This window comes from Colletotrichum orchidophilum (assembly GCF_001831195.1).
Source record: "Colletotrichum orchidophilum strain IMI 309357 chromosome Unknown Scaffold_95.1, whole genome shotgun sequence".
In the NCBI taxonomy this organism is placed as follows: domain Eukaryota; kingdom Fungi; phylum Ascomycota; class Sordariomycetes; order Glomerellales; family Glomerellaceae; genus Colletotrichum; species Colletotrichum orchidophilum.
The window spans coordinates 137,256-161,292 of NW_019173051.1; the positions used below are offsets into that span (position 1 = coordinate 137,256).

The following is a 24,037-nucleotide window of genomic DNA, read 5'->3' on the forward strand; positions in this document are numbered from 1 at the left end:
CTATTTAAGTTCTAAGCGTAAGAGCTCCTTTTCCTTAGAATTAATAGCGTCGGGGTTTTTAAAATCTTACGACTCTTTACCCTCTACTACCTCCTCTTTAAGATCCTCAGGGCCCTTACTAACGAGCTTATTAGCCTCCTCTTTAGTAGCGGCCTTAATAATAGCGTCGGCAGCCTTCTTAGCAGCGGCGGCGTTAATAGCGTATTTAGTAACGGCGACGGCGTAGGTAGCGGCCTTTTTAGCCTTAATAACGTAGGCGGCCTAGGCGCGTTCGGTAACACCTTTTTAAATAAAAGTAATACCGGCTATTATATATATATATATATATATATTTAATTACTATATTATAATTTATTAATATTAAAAAAAGGTTACGTAAGGCTAAAAATTAATTTAAAAAACTTATAAAAACGATTTATAAAAAAATTAAAAAAAAAAAGATTTAATAAAAGGGTGGGTAATAAAAAAAAGGTATTTTTATTATTTACTAACCCGCCTAAGTAATAGCTTAACGACCGACCTCGCAATAATTTATTTATTAATAAGTATATATAATAATAATAATAACGCGTTTATATAAATATATTATAATACTATTATTTATAAAGTAATATAGGATTATTATCCTTAATAAATTCTTTTTATTAAACTTATTTTTTTTATTAATTACTTTTATATCTATTTAAAAAAAATATAAAAAGGATTTATATATGCGATTTAATTATAAATAGCTTTATAATTAAGGGGGTATATTATAAAAAGTTTAGTATATAGTTATATATAGTTAAAATAATACTCGCTTAAGTACGCCTACTAACCTATTTCCTAGGCGCCCTCAGCTGGTATATCTACTTAATCGGTCTATAGAATATCTTTTCAAAAGGATAAGCACTTTAGACTATAAGAACTACGTTTCTACGCTCCTGGCCTGCCACAAATACTTAACCTAGTCCAGGCCAGTTTCATTATCGGTTTATTTATTAATAATCGGCTTAATTATTTAATCGCTTAGGAAACCGGATTCCGTCGATTAATTAGTAAAATAATAAAACCTTTAAACGATTACAAAAAGTAAAATATATTACCCTCTCGAATTAATATATTTAATAATTATAGCCTATTTACGGTTATTGAGCTAAACGGATTTCGCTTTTCTATATTTATTAATATATATAACGATTATTAACTTAATAATAACGCCTATTATAAAACTAATCTTGTCGAAATTATATAGATCTTTATTATTAATACCGTATTTAGTTATTATATTATTTAATAACGTAAATTATTTTAAAATAATTTTAGATCTTTTTAAAAAGCTTTTTAATAATTATATAGACGATTAAATTTAGTTTTTAAAATCGGTTATAAATCGATAAACTTTTTAACCTAATGCTTTTTAATAAGCGTTTTATTTCGCGTTTAAAATAAAAAAATAATTATATTTTATTACAGGCCAAGAGCGTAAAAACGTAGTTTTTATAATTTAAAATGCTTATCCTTTTTTAAAAATATTTTATAGACTAATTAAGTAAATATACTATTTAAAAACGCTTGGGAAGTAAGTTAATAAGCGTATTTAAATAAGTACTACCTTAGTTATATATAGCTATACGCTAGACTTTTTATAATATACCCCCCTAATTATAAAATTATTTATAATTAAATCATATATATAAATTCTTTTTTATATTTTTTTTAACTAAATACAAAAACAATTAATAAAAAAAATAAGTTTAATAAAAAGAACTTATTAAAAATAATAATCTTATATTATTTTATAAATAATAACGTTATAATATATTTATATAAGCGCGTTATTATTATTATTATATATATTTATTAATAAATAAATTATTATAAAGTCGGTCGTTAAATTATTATTTAAATAAGTTAATAAGTAATAAAAATACCTTTTTTTTATTACCCGCTTTTTTATTAAATCCTTTTTTTTTAACTTTTTTATAAATCGTTTTTATAAGTTTTTTAGGGTAGTTTTTAACTTTATATAACCCTTTTTTAATATTAATAAATTATAATATAGTAATTAAATATATATATATATATAATAGCCAGTACTACCTTTATTAAAAAAGGCACTATTAAGCATACTTAAGCCGCCTACGCCGCTAAGGCCGAAAAGGCTATTATTTACGCTATTATTATTATTAAATACGTCGTTAATATCGCTATTATTAAAAAAGCCGCCGACGCCGCCGCTAAAGCCGCTATTAAAAAGGAGGCTAAGGAGCTTATTAATAAAGGCTTTAAAAACCCCGAGGAGGAGGTAGAGGAGGGGGAGGAGTCGAAAGATTTTAATAATCCCTTTATTACCGATTTTAAAAGTAAAAAGCTCTTATATTAATAATTTAAATAACGGGCTAAAGAAACGAGTTATAAAGCCGTTTTTAATAACGTTATTAAAAAGGCCGTTATTAAAATTTATAAAAAAGATCTTTAAGCTTTTTAAAACGTTATTTTTAATATATTTAAATAATTTATAAAAAAAAAATATTAATATTTTTATTATTTTTATTAAAACGGTTAAATTTTTAGTTAAGTTTAAGGTCGGTACGGTTTTATTTATAATTATATTTAAAAATAAGGTTAAAAATAAAGTTATTTTAATAAAAAAAAGTATAAAAAAGAGCTTAATATTTTAAATCCTATTTTTAATATTTTTTATTTTATTTTAATAAAATTTAATAAGGGTATTAAAATGTATTATATATATTTTATTATTATAAAAAAAGCTTTTTATATTAAAAATAAGTATATTAAATACTTTTAAAACGGTCGTATTTATATTATTATTTTATTTAATATTTGCTTATTTATATTTTATTTAATAAATTTTTTAATTAATAATCTTTTTATTAATTTTTTATTTATATTTATTCCGCCGTTTATAAAGTTAAAGCCTTCAAATTTTCTTTTACTTTTAAAAAAATTAAAAAAGAGGCTAAACTTATTATTATAAACGGTTTTTTTTAATAAAATAATAATAATAATATTTTTATATATTTTATTAATTTTATTATTAAGGGCCGTTATATTTTTAATATTTTTAAAAAAAAGATTTTTTATTTACGTTAATATCAATAATAGCGGTTAAATATATTTTTTAAAGCTATTATTTTTATTTTTATTATTTTTTATTTTTAATATAGCTTTATAAAGTAGTTAATTTTTATTTAATATAGCTTTATAAAGTAAGTCATTTTTTAATAAACGCCCTTTAAGGTTTAAGTTATAATTAAATTATTAGTTTTTTATATTTATATTTTCTTTATAATTATTTTTTATATATTTATTAGATTTAAATAAATTCTAAAATTTAAGAACTTTTTTTTTAATTAAGTTTTTTATAAAACCGTTTATTAATATATTTTTTATAATTATATATTTAATTCCTAAGCGGTTAATAATATATTCATAATAAAACTATATATTTTAAATATTTATATAGCGTAAGCGTATAGAAACCTTTTTTATATCCATTATTATTAATCTAATTATTTATTTATTATCATAATAGACTATATAAAGGGCTTTTGAATTAAATACGAAGCTACAAAAGAATTTTTATAATATTATTATTTCTTTAACAGTTTTTTATAAATAAAGGAGTTCTATTTTAATTATAAAGGTCGTTACTATTAGTTATCTAAATGCCTTTTACTAAATTAAGTTATTAAAAAGTATTATAATATATTTTTATAACGACTTTTTTATAACTTTATTATTTATAAATAAAATATCGCCGGCTATAAATAAAAGTAAATTATAATTAAGTTTTTAATTTATTTTACCTTTTTATATGCTATAGTAAATCATTAAATAGCGTATTTTATATAAATATTTAATAACTTAGTTTATTATTTAAAAGTGCTTAGGATTTAGGTTTTTAAAATATTTAAATAATATTAAAACCGTTGATACGTAGTTTAAACGTATTAATATTAAAATATAAAAAACCGATTTTTTTTTTAATATATTTTCGTGTTACGGCCAGCTAGTCGTAGTGAGGTTTGTGTTAATAGAAGTCGGGGCTGCGATACTTATAAACAATAGTCGTTATAAAAATAGCTTTAGTAATACTATTATTTATAAATCGTAAAGTAGGTAAGGCTTCGGTAATTAATCGTAGTCTTATTAAATAAGTTTTTAATAAAGATAGTTAAAAGCGATCGTTAAATCTAATATAAGAATTAATTATTAAAAAAGCTATAGAAATCTATCCTTAAGCTTAGCTTAGGCTATCTTATATATAAATCTAAATTATAAATATATCTTTTATAATATTTTATTTATTATTATTTAATAGTTTACTAAATAGTCGTTTATTCTATATTTTTACGATCGTTCGTCCTATTTATTTATAAACGTCCGTTTTTTATTTTATTATAAAATCGTAATTATATAATTTATTTATAGTTTTTCTATCTTAAAAGGAGCTATTTAAGTTCTTTATTATTATATATATAATATAATAGCCGCCGTAGGTCTTATAAGGTAAGGCCCTAATTTAATAATATATATTAGGTCGTAATATTAGCTCCTCCCCTCAAAGGTCTAGTCCTTAGGCCTATAAATAAGTTATTTATTTTTAAATTAAAGAATCGTTAAATATTTTTATTAAAATATATTAACACTATATTAAATCGAATTAAAAAATTAAAATCGTAAATAGTTACGTCTCGTCGCCGTTTATTACGTATTATTCGTTTTTTTAATAAAAATATAGAAATAATACTATATTTAAATTATCGTTCTTAAAATATTCGTTACTTAGTTCTTTTTAATTTCGATATTTATAAAATATATTATCGTTTAAATATTTTATACGATACTTCCACTAATACTATTTATATTTATAAGTTTCCTAAGGATTATCTTTTACGGGTCTTAATTAATAAGTATAGTAAATCGTTTAATAATAAAGTCCGATCGCTTTAATTATAAAAAGTAAGCGGAGGAGTTACGGTTTTAAAAAAAAATTATAAAGCTATAAAGAAAAGCTAAGGCTTATTAAAGGGCTTAAATTAAATTAAATAAGTCGTTATTTAAATTAAAATGCTTTTATTTTTAAAAACGAATAGTATTTAAAAAAAATCGTATTATATTAAAGGAATTTCCTAAGGATATTGAGAGTATTTTTTTAATAGCCCGGGAGGCGTAAATTAATAATCCTTTTAACGTTATCGATTAGGACACCATAATAGCTAAGAGTATTAAGTTTAAATTTAATTTTAATACTCTTTAAAAAGCTGTTAAGAGTTCTAGAGGTTCGTAACGGGTTTTTATATATTATCCTTATATCTATAGTTTTTTTATTTAATAAAATACTTTTCCCGGCCTTCTTTAGTTCGGTAATCGATAATTCACTCGATTTTATATTCTAATTCGTTAAGTTCGATAATAATACAATCTCTAATATATAAGCTTTTAAATATTAATTTTAAAAATAAAATATAAAAAACTAAATAATATCGTATCGTATCTAAGAGTTTTAATTTAAAATTAATTAATAAAACTTTCTTAATAATCTCGAAAAGTCTAAGTTTTTTATAATTTAACTTATCGTTTAGTCGCTTTATTTTAATATTATAACAAAAGAGATATACGTTATCTCCTTTTTCTAAAATTAGTTTACTAATCTTTAATCTATTAACGTATTTTTTTATACGCTACCGTATAAACTCGAGGTCTAAAAAGGCTTCCCTTTAAATCTTCCTAAGTTTATTTACGTCTACCACGGCTTTCATAGCCTATAGTCCTTTACGTATTTCTTTATATATAATTAATTAAAATCCGTAGTTAAGGTAAAAAAAGGATTCTTTCGTACTTTCGCTAACTACGCTATTATATATAAACTAGGCCATTAATAATAATACTACTTAATTATTTTAATCGTAATTTACATAGTAATAGAGGTATATCTTAAAAATCTAATTAATTTTTTTTATTTATTTATCGATTTATAAATAAAAAAAGGTCAATAGTTTATAGTTTATACTGAGTTACGAGATTAAAAATTTCTAAAACTTAATAATAAACAGCTTATTTTTATTAGAAATTATTTCTATAGGTAAACCGTAGTTAATAATAACTATTTTAAGGAAGGTATATACTAATTCTTTAATATTATTTATTTCTTTATATAATATAAAATAAGTAAACTTAATAAGTCGGTCGATAATAATTAAAATATTATCGTATTATATATTCATAAGTAATTCCTTAGACTTTAATAATTTAATAATAAAGTTTTAAGAGATTAAATACTATGTTTTTAATAGCGCCGGTAATAGTTATAGTTTTTTATAAGGCTTATAAGGGCTATTTTTACTTTTCTTATAAACGTCGTAGTCTTTAATAGCTTTAACGACTTTTGCTTTTATAACGGATTTATTATAGTGTTAGCGAATCCGTTTTTATATTTTTATAACGCCTTAGTAACCGTATGCTTAAGTATTATAAACTTTTATAATAAGCTTAAGAGTTATTCTTCTAAACGGGCTAGTATTGACTTTTCTAGCTATTATAAAGAGTTTTATAATAGGTATAAGATTACCGTTATCGTTATATTTAAAGATTATTTATATTTCCTTAGGGACCGTGATTTCGTAATTAAGTCGTTTATTAAAAGCGTTTACTTTATTATTTTTTAAACCTTTTTAGTAAATAATTTAAAAGTTAAATTTAAATAAGAATTCGCTTTATTTAATTTATTATTTATTTAAATTTTTATTTATTATAAAGTTCGTAAGCTTCTTATAGTCTATATAAATAATAATTTTATATTTAGTTTTTAAAAGCTATAGTTTTTATTTTTTAAAAACTTTAATTATAATTATTAATTCTTTATCGTAAATTTACTAATTTAATTTTATTTTATAAAATATTTTAAAATAAAATATATAAAAGTAAAATATTCTTTATTAATTTTATTATTTTAAAATAGTTTTTATAGCGAAGTTTAAAACGTCGGTCTCGACTTCGAATAGTTTCTCTAGGTCCAGGATTATAGTTATTAATTCCGAAATAACTAAGTTCTTAATTTTATTAAAAGTTTTTTTATATTTTTTATCTTAAATAAAAGTTATATCTTTCCTTATTAGATTATTAAAAAGTTTAATAATATTAACATAGTTTTTAAAGAATTGTCGATAAAAGTTAACGAATTTTAAAAATAATTATATATCTTTAATATTAATAAATATAGGCTAATCTTTAATTACTTTTATTTTAAATATTTATACATAAATTTATTTTAACGTAATCGTATAGCTAAAGAAATCCACCTTTTATATATAAAATTCGTATTTATCGGGCTTAATAAAAAGCTTTATATTTTAAAATTTTTAAAATACTATATAAATGTATTTCTTATACGTTTTAAAATTAAAAAAAAAATAAGGATATTATCGAAATAGACGATTATAAAAATATCGACGTATTCTTTAAATACGTAATTAACTATTATTTAAAATATAGCGGGTGCGTTAATAAGTCCGAAAAGCATAACTAAGTATTTATAAAATCCTTTATATATTTAAAATACCGTCTTTTATTCGTCTTTTTTTTTAATTTTAATCTAATTAAATACTCTTTTAAAATCTATTATAATAAACTATTAGGCTCTATATAATATTTCCTTAAGTTCTATAATAAAAGGTAATAAATAGTAATTTTTTTTAATAATTTTATTAAGTCCTTTATAATCGATTATAAGTCTAAGCTTTTTTTTACTTTTTTTAAATATAAAAAAGATTAATACTCTTATTAGAGAGGATAATAGTCTAATATAACCCTTCTTAAATCTGTCGTCGATATACTTATTAAATTCGTCGCGTTTAAATTAATTTATAAAATATAATAAATAAAACTTAAGTTATATTCCTTTTTTTAATTCAATTTTTATATCTTAGTTATTATATTCTAATAGTCCTATTTCTTTTTTTAAAATAAATAGTTTTATATAAATCCGGTACTTTTTAAATATAATTTAAAATAGGTCCGATCCTCGATCGTCCGTACCGGGTACGAATATCTTAATAAATTTTATTATTTTAATAAAAGCGATATATTTAGTTTATTTTTATTTATTAGGTATTATATAAAACTTATTTAAACCCTTTTTATTAAATCGTTTAATAACTAAGTCTATCTAATAAAGTTAACCGGTTCTTTAATTTATTTATAAATTATATTTTCGTAACTATAAGATTCTTAAAATAACGTCGATATTTCTAATCTTTATAATATCGTATTTTAATTATTTTAGTTAATTATTAATATATATTATAAAGTATATAATCTCTTAATCAATATATCCGTCGTTATAATTAATTTATTTTCTTTTTATCGTTCGTAAGGTATATAAATTTATTTTTCGTATTTATAATAGTTTATATTTATTTACCGTTCTTAATAAAATAAAGATTTTTTAAACGCCGTTATTAATAATAACGTTTATATCGTATCCGTTTATTTAAAATTTAAATTATAAATATTCTTTATTAAAAAGTATTATAAAATATAAAAACTTATTTATTTTAACCGCTTTTTGTTATTCTTTTATAATTAACGTATTTAGTTTTTTAATATTTTAAAAATTAGTACCTATCTTTCTTTTATAAACCGTTCGTAATTAATTATTAAATCGGGGCGCTTTTATCTTTTAATAAGTAAATATAGTACGTTAATAATATTATAGATATTGTTTATTTTTTTATTAATAAGTTCTTTCCCCTTAAGAAATAATTTATAATTTTTAAATATTTTAATATTAAATTATATATTTAAAATATGTCGGTTATATAAATAGTTTTTTTAGGTCTTTAGTAAGCTAATTTAGTTCTTTTTAGAAGCTTATAGATTTTTATTATTTTAACTATTTATCTAAATCGGCTTCTTTTTTAATAATAAAATCGTTAATATTAAATAGTATTTTATAATCGATTTCTAATTAAGTATATCGTTAAACGACGTCGTAAAGTTCGTCTAAATTATAAAATAATTATTAACCTATTAGCTATTCGTAATTTAATATATTAATATTATTTAAAAAAAGGTCGTAATTTAATCCCTCGGTATTAAATTTTATAAATATATCGTTAACAGTTTTTTTATTTAAATTATCCGGTTTAGCGCTTTTTTTAAATATAAGAAAGTTTTATTTTAATTAGAATATATTATCCTTCGTTATTATTTTAAATTATTTATATAATCGTTATTATAAAATAGTAAGGACTATTTTTATAATTAAATATTAAGGAATATAAACGTTTACTATATAATAGGCCTTGCTTAGTTCCTTAATATATTAATAATAACGTTCTTCTAACGTCTAAGGTCCGTATATTAAATATATAATATCTATTTTTTTATCGATTTTATATTCTAATTAAAAAAGGTCTTCTTTTATTTTAACTTTTAATCGTTTCTAAAATCGTTATTAAAATAGGGTAAGTATTACTTTTACGTTTAATCGCTTTCTTTTTAATAATAGGCCGACTTTATAATAGCTAATTAAAATACGAATATAGTCTTTATTATAATCCTTTATCGTTAGAGGGCGCTATTTATAATATTAAATTATTTTATTAAATACTTATCATATTATATAAATAAATTTACTTAGAATCCGTATTTTATAAACTAAGATCTTATTTTTTAATTAAAATAAGTCGTTTTTGTTTTTAATTATTATCTTTTTTTTAATCTACTTTTTATTATCGTAAGGGTTTACGCTCGTTTAAAAAAGCTAATAGGTTATACTCTAACTATTTTATATATTATTAATAATATTTAAATATATTTTTTATTATAGTTTTTAATCATCTTAAAACGTTAAACTATTTTTTATTTATTTATTATAATAAGGGTTTTATTAAAGGGTTTCTTAAGGTACTATCCTAATTATTCTTTATTATCTTAATAAGTAAGGTAGTTATCGTCGTAATATATAGTCTATAAGAGCGATTTATAGGGTACTTTTTTAGAGATAATATTAATTTATTTCTTAAGGATAGGTCGTTATTAAATTTGTTTAAGCTATTTATAATCTCTAGCTATATATCTTAGCTTATTATAGTTATAGTATTTAAATTCTTTTTTTTAGCGGGATTAGTCTTATTTCGCTATATTAAAATCTATAAATCCGCTATATTATTTATAAGTAGTAGTTTATTAAAAATTATTGTTCTTATTATAACGGTTTTTTTAATTAAAATTACGTTAAAGTTATTATTAATATTTACGTCCTAAGTTAAGTTCTTATCGTTAATCCTTTTTTTTTTTATTTAAAAAAATAGTTATCGATCTTAATTACGAGTTCGGTATATTAAAAGAAATTATTTAATTTATTAAATTTAATAAATTCGTCCTTAACTTCGTCCTTAACTTCGTCCTTTAATCTTTAATAAAATATAAAGATTTTAGTATCGTTAATATAATTAAGCTAGGCGCTAAGGCGTTTAAATTCGACTAAATAGTTTTTTATTAATTTAATTTATCAAAATTATAATATATTACGCTCGGCTTATCGTTTTTTATTTAAATTTTAAAAAAATAATTTAAATCTTTTTTTAAATCTTTTAAAATTATAATAAATATTTTATACTTTGGAAAAGTATTTATCGAGGGTTTCCTTATTAAAATATTTTTTTTAAAAAGGCTTAAACTATTTAAGAACTCGTCTTTTAAAAAAGCTAGCGGCGTATATAACCTTCTCAATTTCGTTATTAAAATCTTTTTAATAAAAATTTTAAAAATTCTTAATTTAAATTAAAAATCCTTTTAAGGTTCTAAGGGTCCCGTTGAAAGTAATAAGTACGTTAAATTTAAGTTTTTATTATCCTCCGTTAAGAAGGATAATAACAATATTAATAGCATTTTAAAACGTATTTATTTAGTTAGCAAAGTTTAAAACTTTTTAACATTCGCTTTTAAATCTTTTAAATATAGCGTTAAATATTTTTTATATTTTAATAGTATTATAATCGTTTTTAACTTAAGCTTTTACTAATCGAGCGGTATTAATATTAAAAAGTTTATTAATTCCTTATTATATTTAACGCTTTTTTTAACGGCCTTACGTATCTAGGCGTATATTATTCAATTAAAGACTACGTTTTTATTAAAATCGAATTTAATATCGGGCATCTCTAAATCTCTTTTAACTTAGGAAAGTTTAGTATTTAAAACCTAAGGCTACTTACCCTTATTAAAAAAAATTAAGTGGATATTATTTATATTATTTAATAAGTTTTTATAGAATCGATTTACTAAATAAAAGTAATTAAAATATTACGGCTAACTAATCGTAATAAGGTTTATATTAATAAAAGTCGGGGCTACGATACTTATAAATAATAATCGTTATAAAAATAGCTTTAATAATACTATTATTTATAAATCGTAAAATAAGTAAGGCTTTAATAATTAATCGTAATCTTATTAAATAAGTTTTTAATAAAAATAATTAAAAACGATCGTTAAATCTAATATAAAAATTAATTATTAAAAAAGCTATAAAAATCTATCCTTAAGCTTAGCTCGGGCTATCCTATATATAAATCTAAGTTATAAATATATCCTTTATAATATTTTATTTATTATTATCTAACGGTTTATTAAACGGTCGTCCGTTTTATATTTTTATAATCGTCCGTCCTATTTATTTATAAGCGTCCGTTCTTTATTTTATTATAAGATCGTAATTACGTGATTTATTTATAGTTCTTTTATCCCGAAGGGAGCTATTTAAGTTCTTTATTACTATATATATAGTATAATAGCCGCCGTAGGTCCTATAAGGCAGGGCCCTAGTCTGGCAATGCGTATTAAGTCGTAACATTTCGTTTATATAAATATAAATTAATTTTTGTATATTTTTAAATTATTTATAAATAGTAGCGTAATTAAATAAATATAATTTATAAAATCAAACTTTTTTATTATGTTTTTTATATAAACGTTATATATAAAATAAATCTTTTTATTTTTTTTATTTTATATAATCTGAACTTTTAAATAATATTTTATAAATCTTTTATTTTATAATTTATATATTATTTTTATAATATTAATAATAGTAGCCGTATATTATTTATAATTTTTATAAAATAGTATAGAAATATTATTTATATAAAAAATAATAATAATTTTATAGTTTAGATTTTAATATATATAAAGATCTTTAGTTATTAAAAATAAGCCTAAGCCTTTAAATATATTTAAAAATACTTTATATTATAAATAAAGCGCGTTGCGAAGTTTATATAAAGCTTTTTTAAATTAAATATATTTTTTATTAATTTTAAATTTATTTAAAAGTTTATAAATAATTAGTTCGTTATGTTTATTGTTTTTTTATATTTAAAAAGGTATTTATAATATTATATTAAAATAATTTTAAATTAAATTACGTTATTAAGGCTATTATTAATTTAAAAGTTTTAATTGTAAGTGTTATTATATATATATTATAAATCGTAGCTAATTATAAGTTATTATAAATATAAATTTACGTTTTATAACGTTTAAGTTTATTATATTAATTAAGCTTATATGTAAATATGTATTTTAATAAAAATAGCTTATATACGCTTTTAAATAATTAATAACCGTTTAGGTTTTTTATTTTTTTAGTTTTTTTTAATTTTTTATAAACTATTTTAATAAAAAGCTTTTATAAATAGTTTAAAAATTTAAAAAGTTTTTTTTTAGTTTTTTAAAGTTTTTAAAAAATTATTAATATATATTATTTTTTAATTAATAATCGTATTATATTTAATTTAATTATTTTATATTACGGTTTATAATATTTTAATAAAGTGTACGGTGTATAAGATTATAATTATAATATTGTACTTTTTAATTAAAAAGGTAAGTTTATAAAAAATCTTAGCTTAGATTATTTAGAAGTCCGTTTTTTATATTTTTTAATTATTTAATAAAGTTATATATAATTATAAAGTTTATTATTATTTTTTAAATTTATATATTTTTATATATAAACGGTTTATATATTTTTATTATCTTTTTTTACTATTTTTTAACGTAATTTATTAAAATAACATTAATAATTATATTTTTAATCTATTCGGGTTTTTTTATAATATTAAGTTTAGGTGCTCGGCTTTATTATTATTATTAAATATTATTTTTAAATTATTAATTATTTATATATTTTATAATATAATTTCTTAGCTTTTAGATTTTATAATAATTAGTTTTTTATTTATAATTACCGGTATATTTTTAGTGTTAGGGGTTTATTTAAAAGTTATTAGTTTTTTTTTTTTTTTTAGAAGCTATTTTAAACGTTTTAATGTTTTTTAATATAAAGATTACGGTTTAAATTAATTAAGTAAATATTTTAAATTTAATAGTTTTTTAAATAAGCTCGTTTTTATTTATATTTAAAACGTTTAGGAATTTAAAAATAATATTTATAATATTTATAAGCTTTTAAATATCATTAATAATTAAATTAACCGTAGTTATAAGTAATACTTTTCTAATATTTTTTTAAATAAAAAGTAGTTTTATTAAAATATATATTATATATAATTATTATTTATTTAAATATAAGAATTTAGATTTTATATAAATTATAAGTATTTATTATATATTTAAAAAAGTATTTAATATACCCTTACGGAAATATTTTATAATATTTTTTTTAATTCTTTTTTTATAGTTATTTAAAAGCGGATAAGTTTTATAATTATAAATATAAAGGCTTTTTTAATATAAGCGTAAGTTTTAAGTTATTTTATAAATAAATTTCAGGGCTTATTAATTAAAATATTATTTAAGTTACTTTTTTTTTATTTAATTAAGTAATTTTTAAATTATATTTTAATATAGTGAGATATTATAAAAGAATATTTTTATTAATATATATTTATTTTATAAGCCTTTTAGAAATTTAGTTATTAATTTTATTTTAATATTTTTAATAATTACTTTTTTTTTATATATTTACCCCCTTTTATTAGTTTTTTTATATATATAAAAAGGAGCTTAATATCGATCTTTTTATTTTTTATTTATATTTAAAACGGGGTTTTTTTATATATAGCGATTATTATTTTTTTATTATTTATATAAATTCTATAAATTATTAAGCTTTTTTAATAATGTATTTAAAATTTAAAAACTTTTATGATTTTAAAATTAATTTTATTTATTTGTTTTTTAAAAAGAATTTAAAAAGCTTTATAAAATATTTATTTTTAATAATAAATAATTAAAAATAGTTTTTAAAAGATTTTAAAAAGTTAAAAAGGTTTTAAAATATATAATAATACGGTTTTAAAGCTCGATTTTTTAAAAAAGATTTAAACATTATTTTTTATAATATATATACATAGCGAATCGCTCATTATAATAAGTCGCCTACTTTCTTTTCTTTCTACACCTTCTATCTTAATAATTATTTTTTTTTACATATAATTATAAATTCTTTTTTAAATAAAAGTCGTATTATTTTTATATTTTAAATTATTAAAAAACATTTAAATTTATTTATATAAAAAATAGCTTTTATTTATAATATCTTAAAAATAATATTTTATGATTAATATATTAACTTATTATTTTAATATAAAATTTATATAAATTTAAAAAAAAATAACTTTTTTAAAAAAAACTATAATTTTTAAATAAATTATTAACTTCATTAATTAAGGATTTCTATTATAATTTAATAATATATAAAATATAACCAATTACCTTTTTAATAAACGTAATATAATATATATCGAGTTACGATAAATAAAAAACTTTATATAATATTAATTATAATTAAAAAAATATTTTTAATATAAAATCGATTATTAAAAAATAATAATTAAGGATTTTATAATTATTTAAGCTTAATTTATTTTTATATAAAATATAATTATAAAATATAAAATATACGATTATAATATTTATAATTTTAATAAAACGGGCTTTTTAATAAAAATAATTTTATATATAAAAGTTATTATAATTTTTAATTATTATAAAAGGCTTTATATAAAATAATTTAATAATTAAAAATAAGTTTTTATTATTTAAAATATATATATAGATAATTAAATACTATTTCTATACGTTATTATAAAAAATAAATATTACCTCTTTTTATAATATATTAATAATTAATTCCTTTCTAAATAGCGTATTTATTTAAAAAAATAAAAAAATTATAAATAAAATCGGCTTAAATTAATTAAAACATTTTAAAAAATATATGAAGTTTTATATAAAATATATTAAACGGCTTTTAATTTTTAATAATTATAATAATTATAAATTAATTAAATTTAATAATTATTATAAAAAACGTAGTATTATCACTTTTTATATACATTTTTATTTATTATATAAGTTTTAACCTTTTAATATTAATTATTTTAACTTATTAAAAACTTTATATAACAAAAAGATTAAAAAATAATATAAATATAAATTACGTATATTATTAAAAACGACTTTTTTTTTATTTTTAAAATAGCTTTTTTTATTTCAATAAGTAAAAAAAACATACGAATCAGTTTTAAATAAGTTAAAATTATATTTTTTAATTTAAAAATAAGTATTTCCTGTTTAAACTTTAAATTAAAAATGCTAATATTATGTAATTTATATTTAAATAATTAAGGCTTTTAGGACTTAAAAATATTAATTATAATATATAACGCCGTATAAAGCTTTATTTTATTTAAGAAACGGATTTATAACTATTAATATAATTATCAATATAACGTATATATATAGCGAGTCGCTTATTATAGCGAGTTACTTATTTCTAAATACCCTCCTACTATTTATATAAATTAATTAAACTATATTATATAAAATTAATTAGAACTATTTATTAGCCTCTTTTTTAAAAGTCTCCTAAACTATTTAATATATTCGTATATTATATTTAGTTTTTTTATAGTTATTATATTACCGTTTATATAATTTAACCCCCTTTATATAAATACCTTTTTAATATATATTTTCGTTTTTAATATTAATAATCCCTTTCTTTACTCAAATTACCTCGGCCTTAATAATATTAAATAAGCTTTTAAAACGCAGTTATGTTTTTTTAGCCCTCCGGCGTTTATTTAATATTTTATTTATTATACGAAGCCCGTGGTATTTAGTTTTAATAAAAGCTAGTTTATATATTAACTTATTAATACTTTTAGCTTATAAGTTAATAACTTTATATAAATATATTAATAAGCTATGTTAGTAACTATAAATCCGTTTTTTAAATAAAATAAAGCTTTATATAGCGTTATATATTATAATTAATATTTTTAAATCCTAAGAGCCTTAATTATTTAAGCATAAATTAAATAATATTAACGTTTTAATTTAAAATCTAAATAAAAAATAACTATTTTTAAATTAAAAAATATAATTTTAACCTATTTAAAACTAATTTATATATTTTTTTTACTTATTAAAATAAAAAAAGCTATTTTAAAAATAAAATAGAAGTCGTTTTTAATAATATATATAATTTATATTTATATTATTTTCTCGATTTTTTTATTATATAAAGCTTTTAATAAGTTAAAATAATTAATATTAAAAAGCTAAAGTTTATATAATAAATAAAAAGGTATATAAAAAGCGATAATACTACGTTTTTTATAATAATTATTAAATTTAATCAATTTATAATTATTATAATTATTAAAAATTAAAAGCTATTTAATACTTTTTATATAAAGTTTTATATATTTTTTAAAATACTTTAACTAATCTAAGCCGATATTTTTTATAATTTATTTATTTTTATTAAAATAAATATATTATTTAAAAAAAAATTAATTATTAATATATTATAAAAAGAAATAATATTTACTTTTTATAATAATATACAAAAATAATACTTAACTATCTATATATATACTTTAAATAACAAAAACTTATTTTTAATTATTAAACTATTTTATATAAAGCCTTTTATAACGATTAAAAATTATAATAACTTTTATATATAAAAATATTTTTATTAAAAAGCCCGTTTTATTAAAATTATAAATATTATAATTATATATTCCGTATTTTATAATCGTATTTTATATAAAAATAAATTAAATTTAGATAATTATAAAATCTTTAATTAATACTTTTTAATAATCGATTTTATATTAAAAACACGTCTTTAATTATAATTAATATTATATAAAATTCTTTATTTATTATAATTTAATACATATCGTATTATATTTATTAAAAAATAATCGGCTATATTTTATATATTATTAAATTATTATAAAAATTCTCGATTAATTAAGTTAATAACTTATTTAAAAATCACGGTTTTTTTTAAAAAAGTTATTTTTTTTAAATTTATATAAATTTTATATTAAAATAATAAGCTTATATGTCGGTCGTAAAGTATTATTTTTAAGATATTATAAATAAAAGCTATTATTTATATAAATAAATTTAGGTCTTTTTTAATAATTTAAAATATAAAAATAATACGACTTTTATTTAAAAAAGAATTTATAATTATATATAAAGAAAAATAGTTATTAAAATAGAAAGTATAAAAGGAAAGGAAAGTAGGCGACTCGCTATAATAGGCGACTCGTTATATATATACGTTATTTATATAAAGTTATTAATTTATAAGTTAAAAATATTAATAAATTAATATATAAACTAACTCTTATTAAAATTAAATACCGCGGGCTTTATGTAATAAATAAAATACTAAATAAACGCTAAAAAACTAAAAAAACATAAATACGTTTTAAAAGCTTATTTAATATTATTAAGGCCGAGGTAATCCGAATAAAAAAAGGGGTTATTAATATTAAAAACGAAAATATATATTAAAAAGGTATTTATATAAAAAATATTAAATTATATAAATAATAATATAATAATTATAAAAAAATTAAATATAATATATAAATATATTAAGTAATTTAGGAGACTTTTAAAAAAGAGGCTTATAAATAGTTTTAATTAATTTCGTACGATATAATTTAATTAATTTATATAAATAGTAAGAGGGTATTTAGAAATGGGCGACTCGTTATGATAAGCGACTCGCTATGTATATATGTTATGTATATAAAAACGTAGTATTTATATTTTATTTTTAATAGCTTTTTTATATTTATTTCCCAAGCGTTATGGATTAGATTTTAAAAGGCTTTTAATTTTAAATAATTAACTTAAAAATATTAAATTATTATATTATTTATTTTATTTACATAAGCCGTATTAAAATTAAATTTATAATATAATAAAGTATTAAATTAAATCGTTATTATAAAATATAAAGAGCTTATTAGTATTAAAAAGCGGGCTATAGTATAATAAATTATAAGCTTATATTAAAAAAAATTTATTTTTTTCAAATAATTAAACTATTATTATATTCTTATTTATATTTTTAAAACGTAAAATTATATTAAAATTATAATATTAAATTTTAGTTTTTAATAAATACGCTTTAGAAACAATATTAATATAAAAACTTTCTATAATAACGACGTTTTTTAAAATAAAATCCTTAATATTAAAGCGTTTTTTATTATAAAAAGCTTTTTTAAAAACCTTAATTTTAGTTTTTATAATATAAATATAAATAATACCCGCTTTTATAAACTCGCTTTTTAAATAAGGTTTATAAAAACTTTTTTTTAATAAAGCCTTATTATTAATTAAATAATATCTTTTATAGCTATTATGAACTATATTATTTAATAAAACATAGCATTTTTTAAAAATATTAAGAATATTAAAAAGCTTATAAAACCGTTTTTTTATAATTTTTTATTATTATTAAAAATAATAACCGTTACGACGTTTTTTAAATAAGTTTTATTATCCTTTCGGTTTTTTTAACGCGCGTTTTTAATATTATTAATTAACTACCTTTTTTCTTAATACTTAGTTTAAATATAGTCAAAAATTAATAAAATAACTCGGTTTTTTATTTTAATCGCTTTTTTATTTATTAACTTTTTTATATATTTAATTCATATTTTTATAAAAGTTTTCTAAACTTTTTTATAGTTTTATAGGGATTAATCATAATCTTTTTTATATAAATAGGCCTTAAATATCGTTTTTTAATTATTAAGCTTGTTCGATCGTTTTTTAAAAATAATAAAAAGGTTAAGGCCCTTATTACCACTTTTTAAAAGCTAGTTTTTTTAATAAAAAATTCTAAAAATCCGTTTATATTCTTTTAAAATTAAAATAAGGTATTTAAGACTTTTATTTATAATAATTTTATTAAATACTTAAATTACTTAGGTTAATATAAGGCGGGTTTTAATAGCTTTAAGAAAACTTTTTATTATTAAAACCCCTTAGACCTCGGGTATATTATAAGCTTAAAATCGCTTATATACTTTATATTAATCGGAATATTAAATAGTTAAAGAGATGTTATTTTAAAAAGCTTTAAAAAGTATATTATTATACTCTTTACGGATTATTAAAAGAGTTATTAATTTAAAAAATATTAAATTATGTTTTAATATATATATAAGCTTTTAAAAATTAATTTTGTTTTTATATAAGAGTTTTATTTAAACATTCGTAAGCTTTTATAAATTAATTATTTAGAAAATAAAGGATTCGATTGTTTAGTAATTTATTATAATTATTATTTATATTTGATTTCGATTAATATAGTTTTTAATAAATCGTTTATATTCGTTTTTGATATTATCGAACTTAATAAGATATAATTTTATAAGCTTATTAATTAAAAAAACTTAGATTTAATTAATTTTATTATTATTAAGCGTTTAGATTTTGCTTTTATTATTACCGTTTTTTTAAATAATTAATTATTTATAATAGTTGTTTTTTACTTTAATAATACGTTTAGTAATTAATTTAATAAAGTTTAGTTTTTTTCATAATTATATATCGTCGTTATTAACGTCTTTTATATTTAGATCGATAAGATTTTAAATAAATCCGTTTTTTATATATACCTAAAAGCTAATATATTAAATTAGCTAATCCGTTCTTATATTAAAACGTTAATTATTATTAAATATAAAAAGTTAAGCGATTATCAATATTATTAATAAGTATTTTACATTTTTATAGGTTTTATAATAATAAAAATATTTATCCGTTTTTATATTTTAAACAAAAGGTCCGTAAAAGCTAAGTTTATAATTATTATAAGCTAAGAATATAAAAATATAATTCTTATAATTTAAAATATTTATCTTTATTTAAAAATATTTTATAAACTAATTAAATAAATATACTATTTAAGGGCGCTTAAGAAGTAGGTTAGTAAGCGTATTTAAGCGGGTATTACCTTAGCTATACGTGGCTGTGCGCTGGACCTCTTGCGATATATTTTTTATATTAAGAAGTTATAAAAGAAATCTTTTAAAATCTTATTTAATAACGTATTAAAGAAGTATTTTCTTTTTAATCGGATCGAGTTTATATTATTAAAACTAAATTCGGTCATAGCATAATTAATTATTTATTTTATTATATAAGGTACTTTTGAGGATATTATATATTTTTATAACGCATTATATATTAAATTTTTAATTTATAGCGCGTATAACTCGGATCGCTTTAATAATAAAAATATTTTCATTTTTTTAAGTATAGATTAGTATTATAATTATTAAGTTATTATACGTTAAGAGTTTAAGTAGTTAGGAATAGAGCGCGTTGTGGAAAAAGTGTACGGTTAATTAATATGCGCGGCTGACTAGTAAAGTACGTTATATATATATATATATATAACGTACATGCATAGCGAGTCGCCTATCATAGCGAGTCGCCCACTTCTAAATACCCTCCTGCTATTTATGTAAATTAATTAAGCTATATCGTACGAAATTAATTAAAACTACTTATTAGCCTCTTCTTTAAAAGTCTCCTAAACTACTTAATATATTTATATATTATATCTAGTCTTTCCGCAGTTATTATATTACCGCCCGCACGATTTAACCCCTTCTATACGAATATCCTCTTAACATATATTTTCGCCTTTAATATTAATAACCCCCTTTTTTACTTAGATTACCTCAGCCTTAGCAGCATTAAATAAGCCTTTAAGACGTAATTATGTTTTTTAGCCCTCTAGCGCTTATTTAATATCTTATTTACTATACGAAGCCCGCGGCACTTAGCTTTAATAAAAGTTAGTTTATATATTAATTTACTAATACTTTTAGTTTATAAATTAATAACTTCGTATAAATATATTAATAAGTTATATTAATAATTATAAATCCGTTTCTTAAATAAAATAAAGCTTCGTACGACGTTATATATTATAATTAGTATTTTTAAGTCTTAGGAGCCTTAGCTACTTAGGCATAAGTTAAATAGTATTAGCGTTTTTAGCTTAAAATTTAGGCAGGAAATAACTACTTTTAAATTAAAAAAATATAATTTTAACCTATTTAAAACTAATTTATACGTTTTTTTTACTTATTAAAGTAAAAAAGGCTATTTTAAAAATAAGAAAAAAGTCGTCCTTAGTAATATACGTAATTTATATTCGTATTATTTTCTTGATTTTTTTATTATACGAAGCTTTTAATAAACTAAAATAATTAATATTAAAAAGCTAAAGCTCGTATAATAAATAAGGAGGTATATAAAGAGCGATAATACTACGCTTTTTATAATAATTATCGAATTTAATCGATTTATAGCTATTATAGTTATTAAAGATTAGGAGCCGTTTAATACCTTTCGTATAAGACTTTATATATTTTTTAAAATACTCTAACTAATTTAAACCGATCTTATTTATAATTTATCTATTTTCGCTAAGGTAGATACGCTATTTAGGAGGGAATTAGTTGTTAATATATTATAAAAAAAAGTAATATTTACCCTTTATAATAACGTATAAAAGCAGCGCTTAGCTATCCATATATATACTTTAAATAATAAAAACCTATTCTTAATTATTAAGCTATTTTATATAAGGCCTTCTATAACGATTAGAAATTATAATAACTTTTATATACGAAAGTATTTTTATTAAAAAGCCCGTTTTATTAAAATTATAAATATTATAATCGTATATTCTATATTTTATAATTATATTTTATATAAAAATAAACTAAGCCTAGATAATTATAAGATCCTTAATTAATACTTTTTAATAATTAATTTTATATTAAAAACGTATTTTTAGTTATAATTAACGTCGTATAAAATTCTTTACTTATCGCAGTTTAATATATATTACGTTGCGTTTAATAAAAAAGTAATCGGCTATATTTTATATATCGTTAAATTACGGTAGAAATCTTTAATTAATTAGGTTAATAACTTATTTAAGAATTACGGTTTCTTTTAAAAAAGTTATCTTTTTTAAATTCGTACGAATTTTATATCGAAATAATAAGTTAATACGTCGGTCGCAAAGTATTATTTTTAAAATATTATAAATAAAAGTTGCTTTTCGTACGGATAAATTTAAGTCTTTTTTAATAGTTTAAAATATAAGGATAATACGACTTTCATTTAAAAAAGAATTTATAATCGTACGTAAAGAAAAATAGCTATTAAAATAAAAGGTATAAAAGGAAAGGAAAGTGGGCGACTCGCTATAATAGGCGACTCGCTATATATATACGTTATATATATATATAATAGTTAATACTACCTTTATTAAATAAGCCGCCGCCGAGCGCGCCTAAACCGCCTATATTATCAAAGCTAAGAAAGCCGTTATTTACGCTACTACCGCTATTAAATATATTATTAATACTACCGTTATTAAAAAGGCCGCTATTAAAAAAAAAGTTAATAAGCTTATTAATAAAAGCCTTAAGGATTTTAAAAAAAGAAATAAAAAAAAAAGTTATAAAATTTTAATAATCTTTATTTTATTAATTTTTTTTTAAAAAAAGCTTTTATATTAAGAATTTAAATAATAAGTTAAAAAATAAGCCGTAAAACCGTTATTAATAACGCTTTTAAAAAAACTATTATTAAAGTTTATAAATTTTCTTTTTTTTAAACTTTTTAAAACGTTATTTTTAATATATTTAAATAGTCTATAAAAAGAAATATTAATATTTATATTATTTTTATTAAAATAGCTAAGTTTTTAACTAAATTTAAAAATAATATAGCTTTTTTTATAATTATATTTAAAAATAAAATTAAAAAAAGATTTATTATAATAAAAAAATATAAAAAAGGAATTTAATATTTTAAATTTTGTTTTTTATATTTTTTATTTTATTCTAATAAAGTTTAATAAAGGTATCGGAATATATTATATACGTTTTATTATTTAAAAAAAGGCCTTTAATATTAAAAATAAATACGCTAAATATTTTTAAAACGGTTATATTTATATTATTATTTTATTTAATATCCGCCTTTTTATGGTTCGTTTAACAAGCTTTTTAATTAATAATCCCCTTATTAACTCTTATATAAATCTTTAAAAATACGTTTTATAAGTTTTTAATTAATAATATTAGACTTTTATTTATATTTATTTTATTATTTATAAAACCGAAGGTTTTAAATCCTTTTTTATTTTTAAAAAAGTTAAAAAAAAACTAAGCTTATTATTATAAACGATTCTTTTTAATAAAATAATAATAATAACGTTTTTATATATTTTATTAATTTTATTATTAAAGGCCGTTATATTTTTAATGTTATTAAAAAAAAGATTTTTTATTTATATTATTATTAATAATAATAATTAAATATACCTTTTAAAGCTATTATTTTCGTTTTTATTATTTTTATTTTTAATATAATTTTATAAAATAATTAATTTTTATTTAATATAACTTTATAAAATAAATTACTTTTTAATAAACGCTTTTTAAAATTTAGTTTATAATTAAATTATTAATTTTTTATATTTATATTTCTTTTATAATTATTTTCTATATATTTATTAAATTTAAATAAGTTTTAAAATTTAAAAACTTTTTTTAATTAGGTTTTTTATAAAACCGTTTATTAATATATTTTTTATAATTATATATTTAATTTTTAAATAATTAATAACGTA

The 24,037-nt window shown here is 17.7% G+C and overlaps 2 protein-coding genes across 2 annotated transcripts; one reads left to right on the plus strand and one right to left on the minus strand.

The window, feature by feature from the left end:
* Positions 1–6,041: 6,041 nt before the first annotated feature.
* On the minus strand, positions 6,042–6,191 carry CORC01_10020 (uncharacterized protein; the record flags this gene model as incomplete). Its single annotated transcript, XM_022621649.1, has 1 exon — positions 6,042–6,191. A coding segment is annotated over one exon (150 nt), but the record flags the coding sequence as incomplete, so codon positions are not given.
* Positions 6,192–20,902: 14,711 nt separating this feature from the next.
* CORC01_10021 (uncharacterized protein) lies at positions 20,903–21,082 on the plus strand (the record flags this gene model as incomplete). Its single annotated transcript, XM_022621650.1, has 1 exon — positions 20,903–21,082. A coding segment is annotated over one exon (180 nt), but the record flags the coding sequence as incomplete, so codon positions are not given.
* Positions 21,083–24,037: the final 2,955 nt, after the last annotated feature.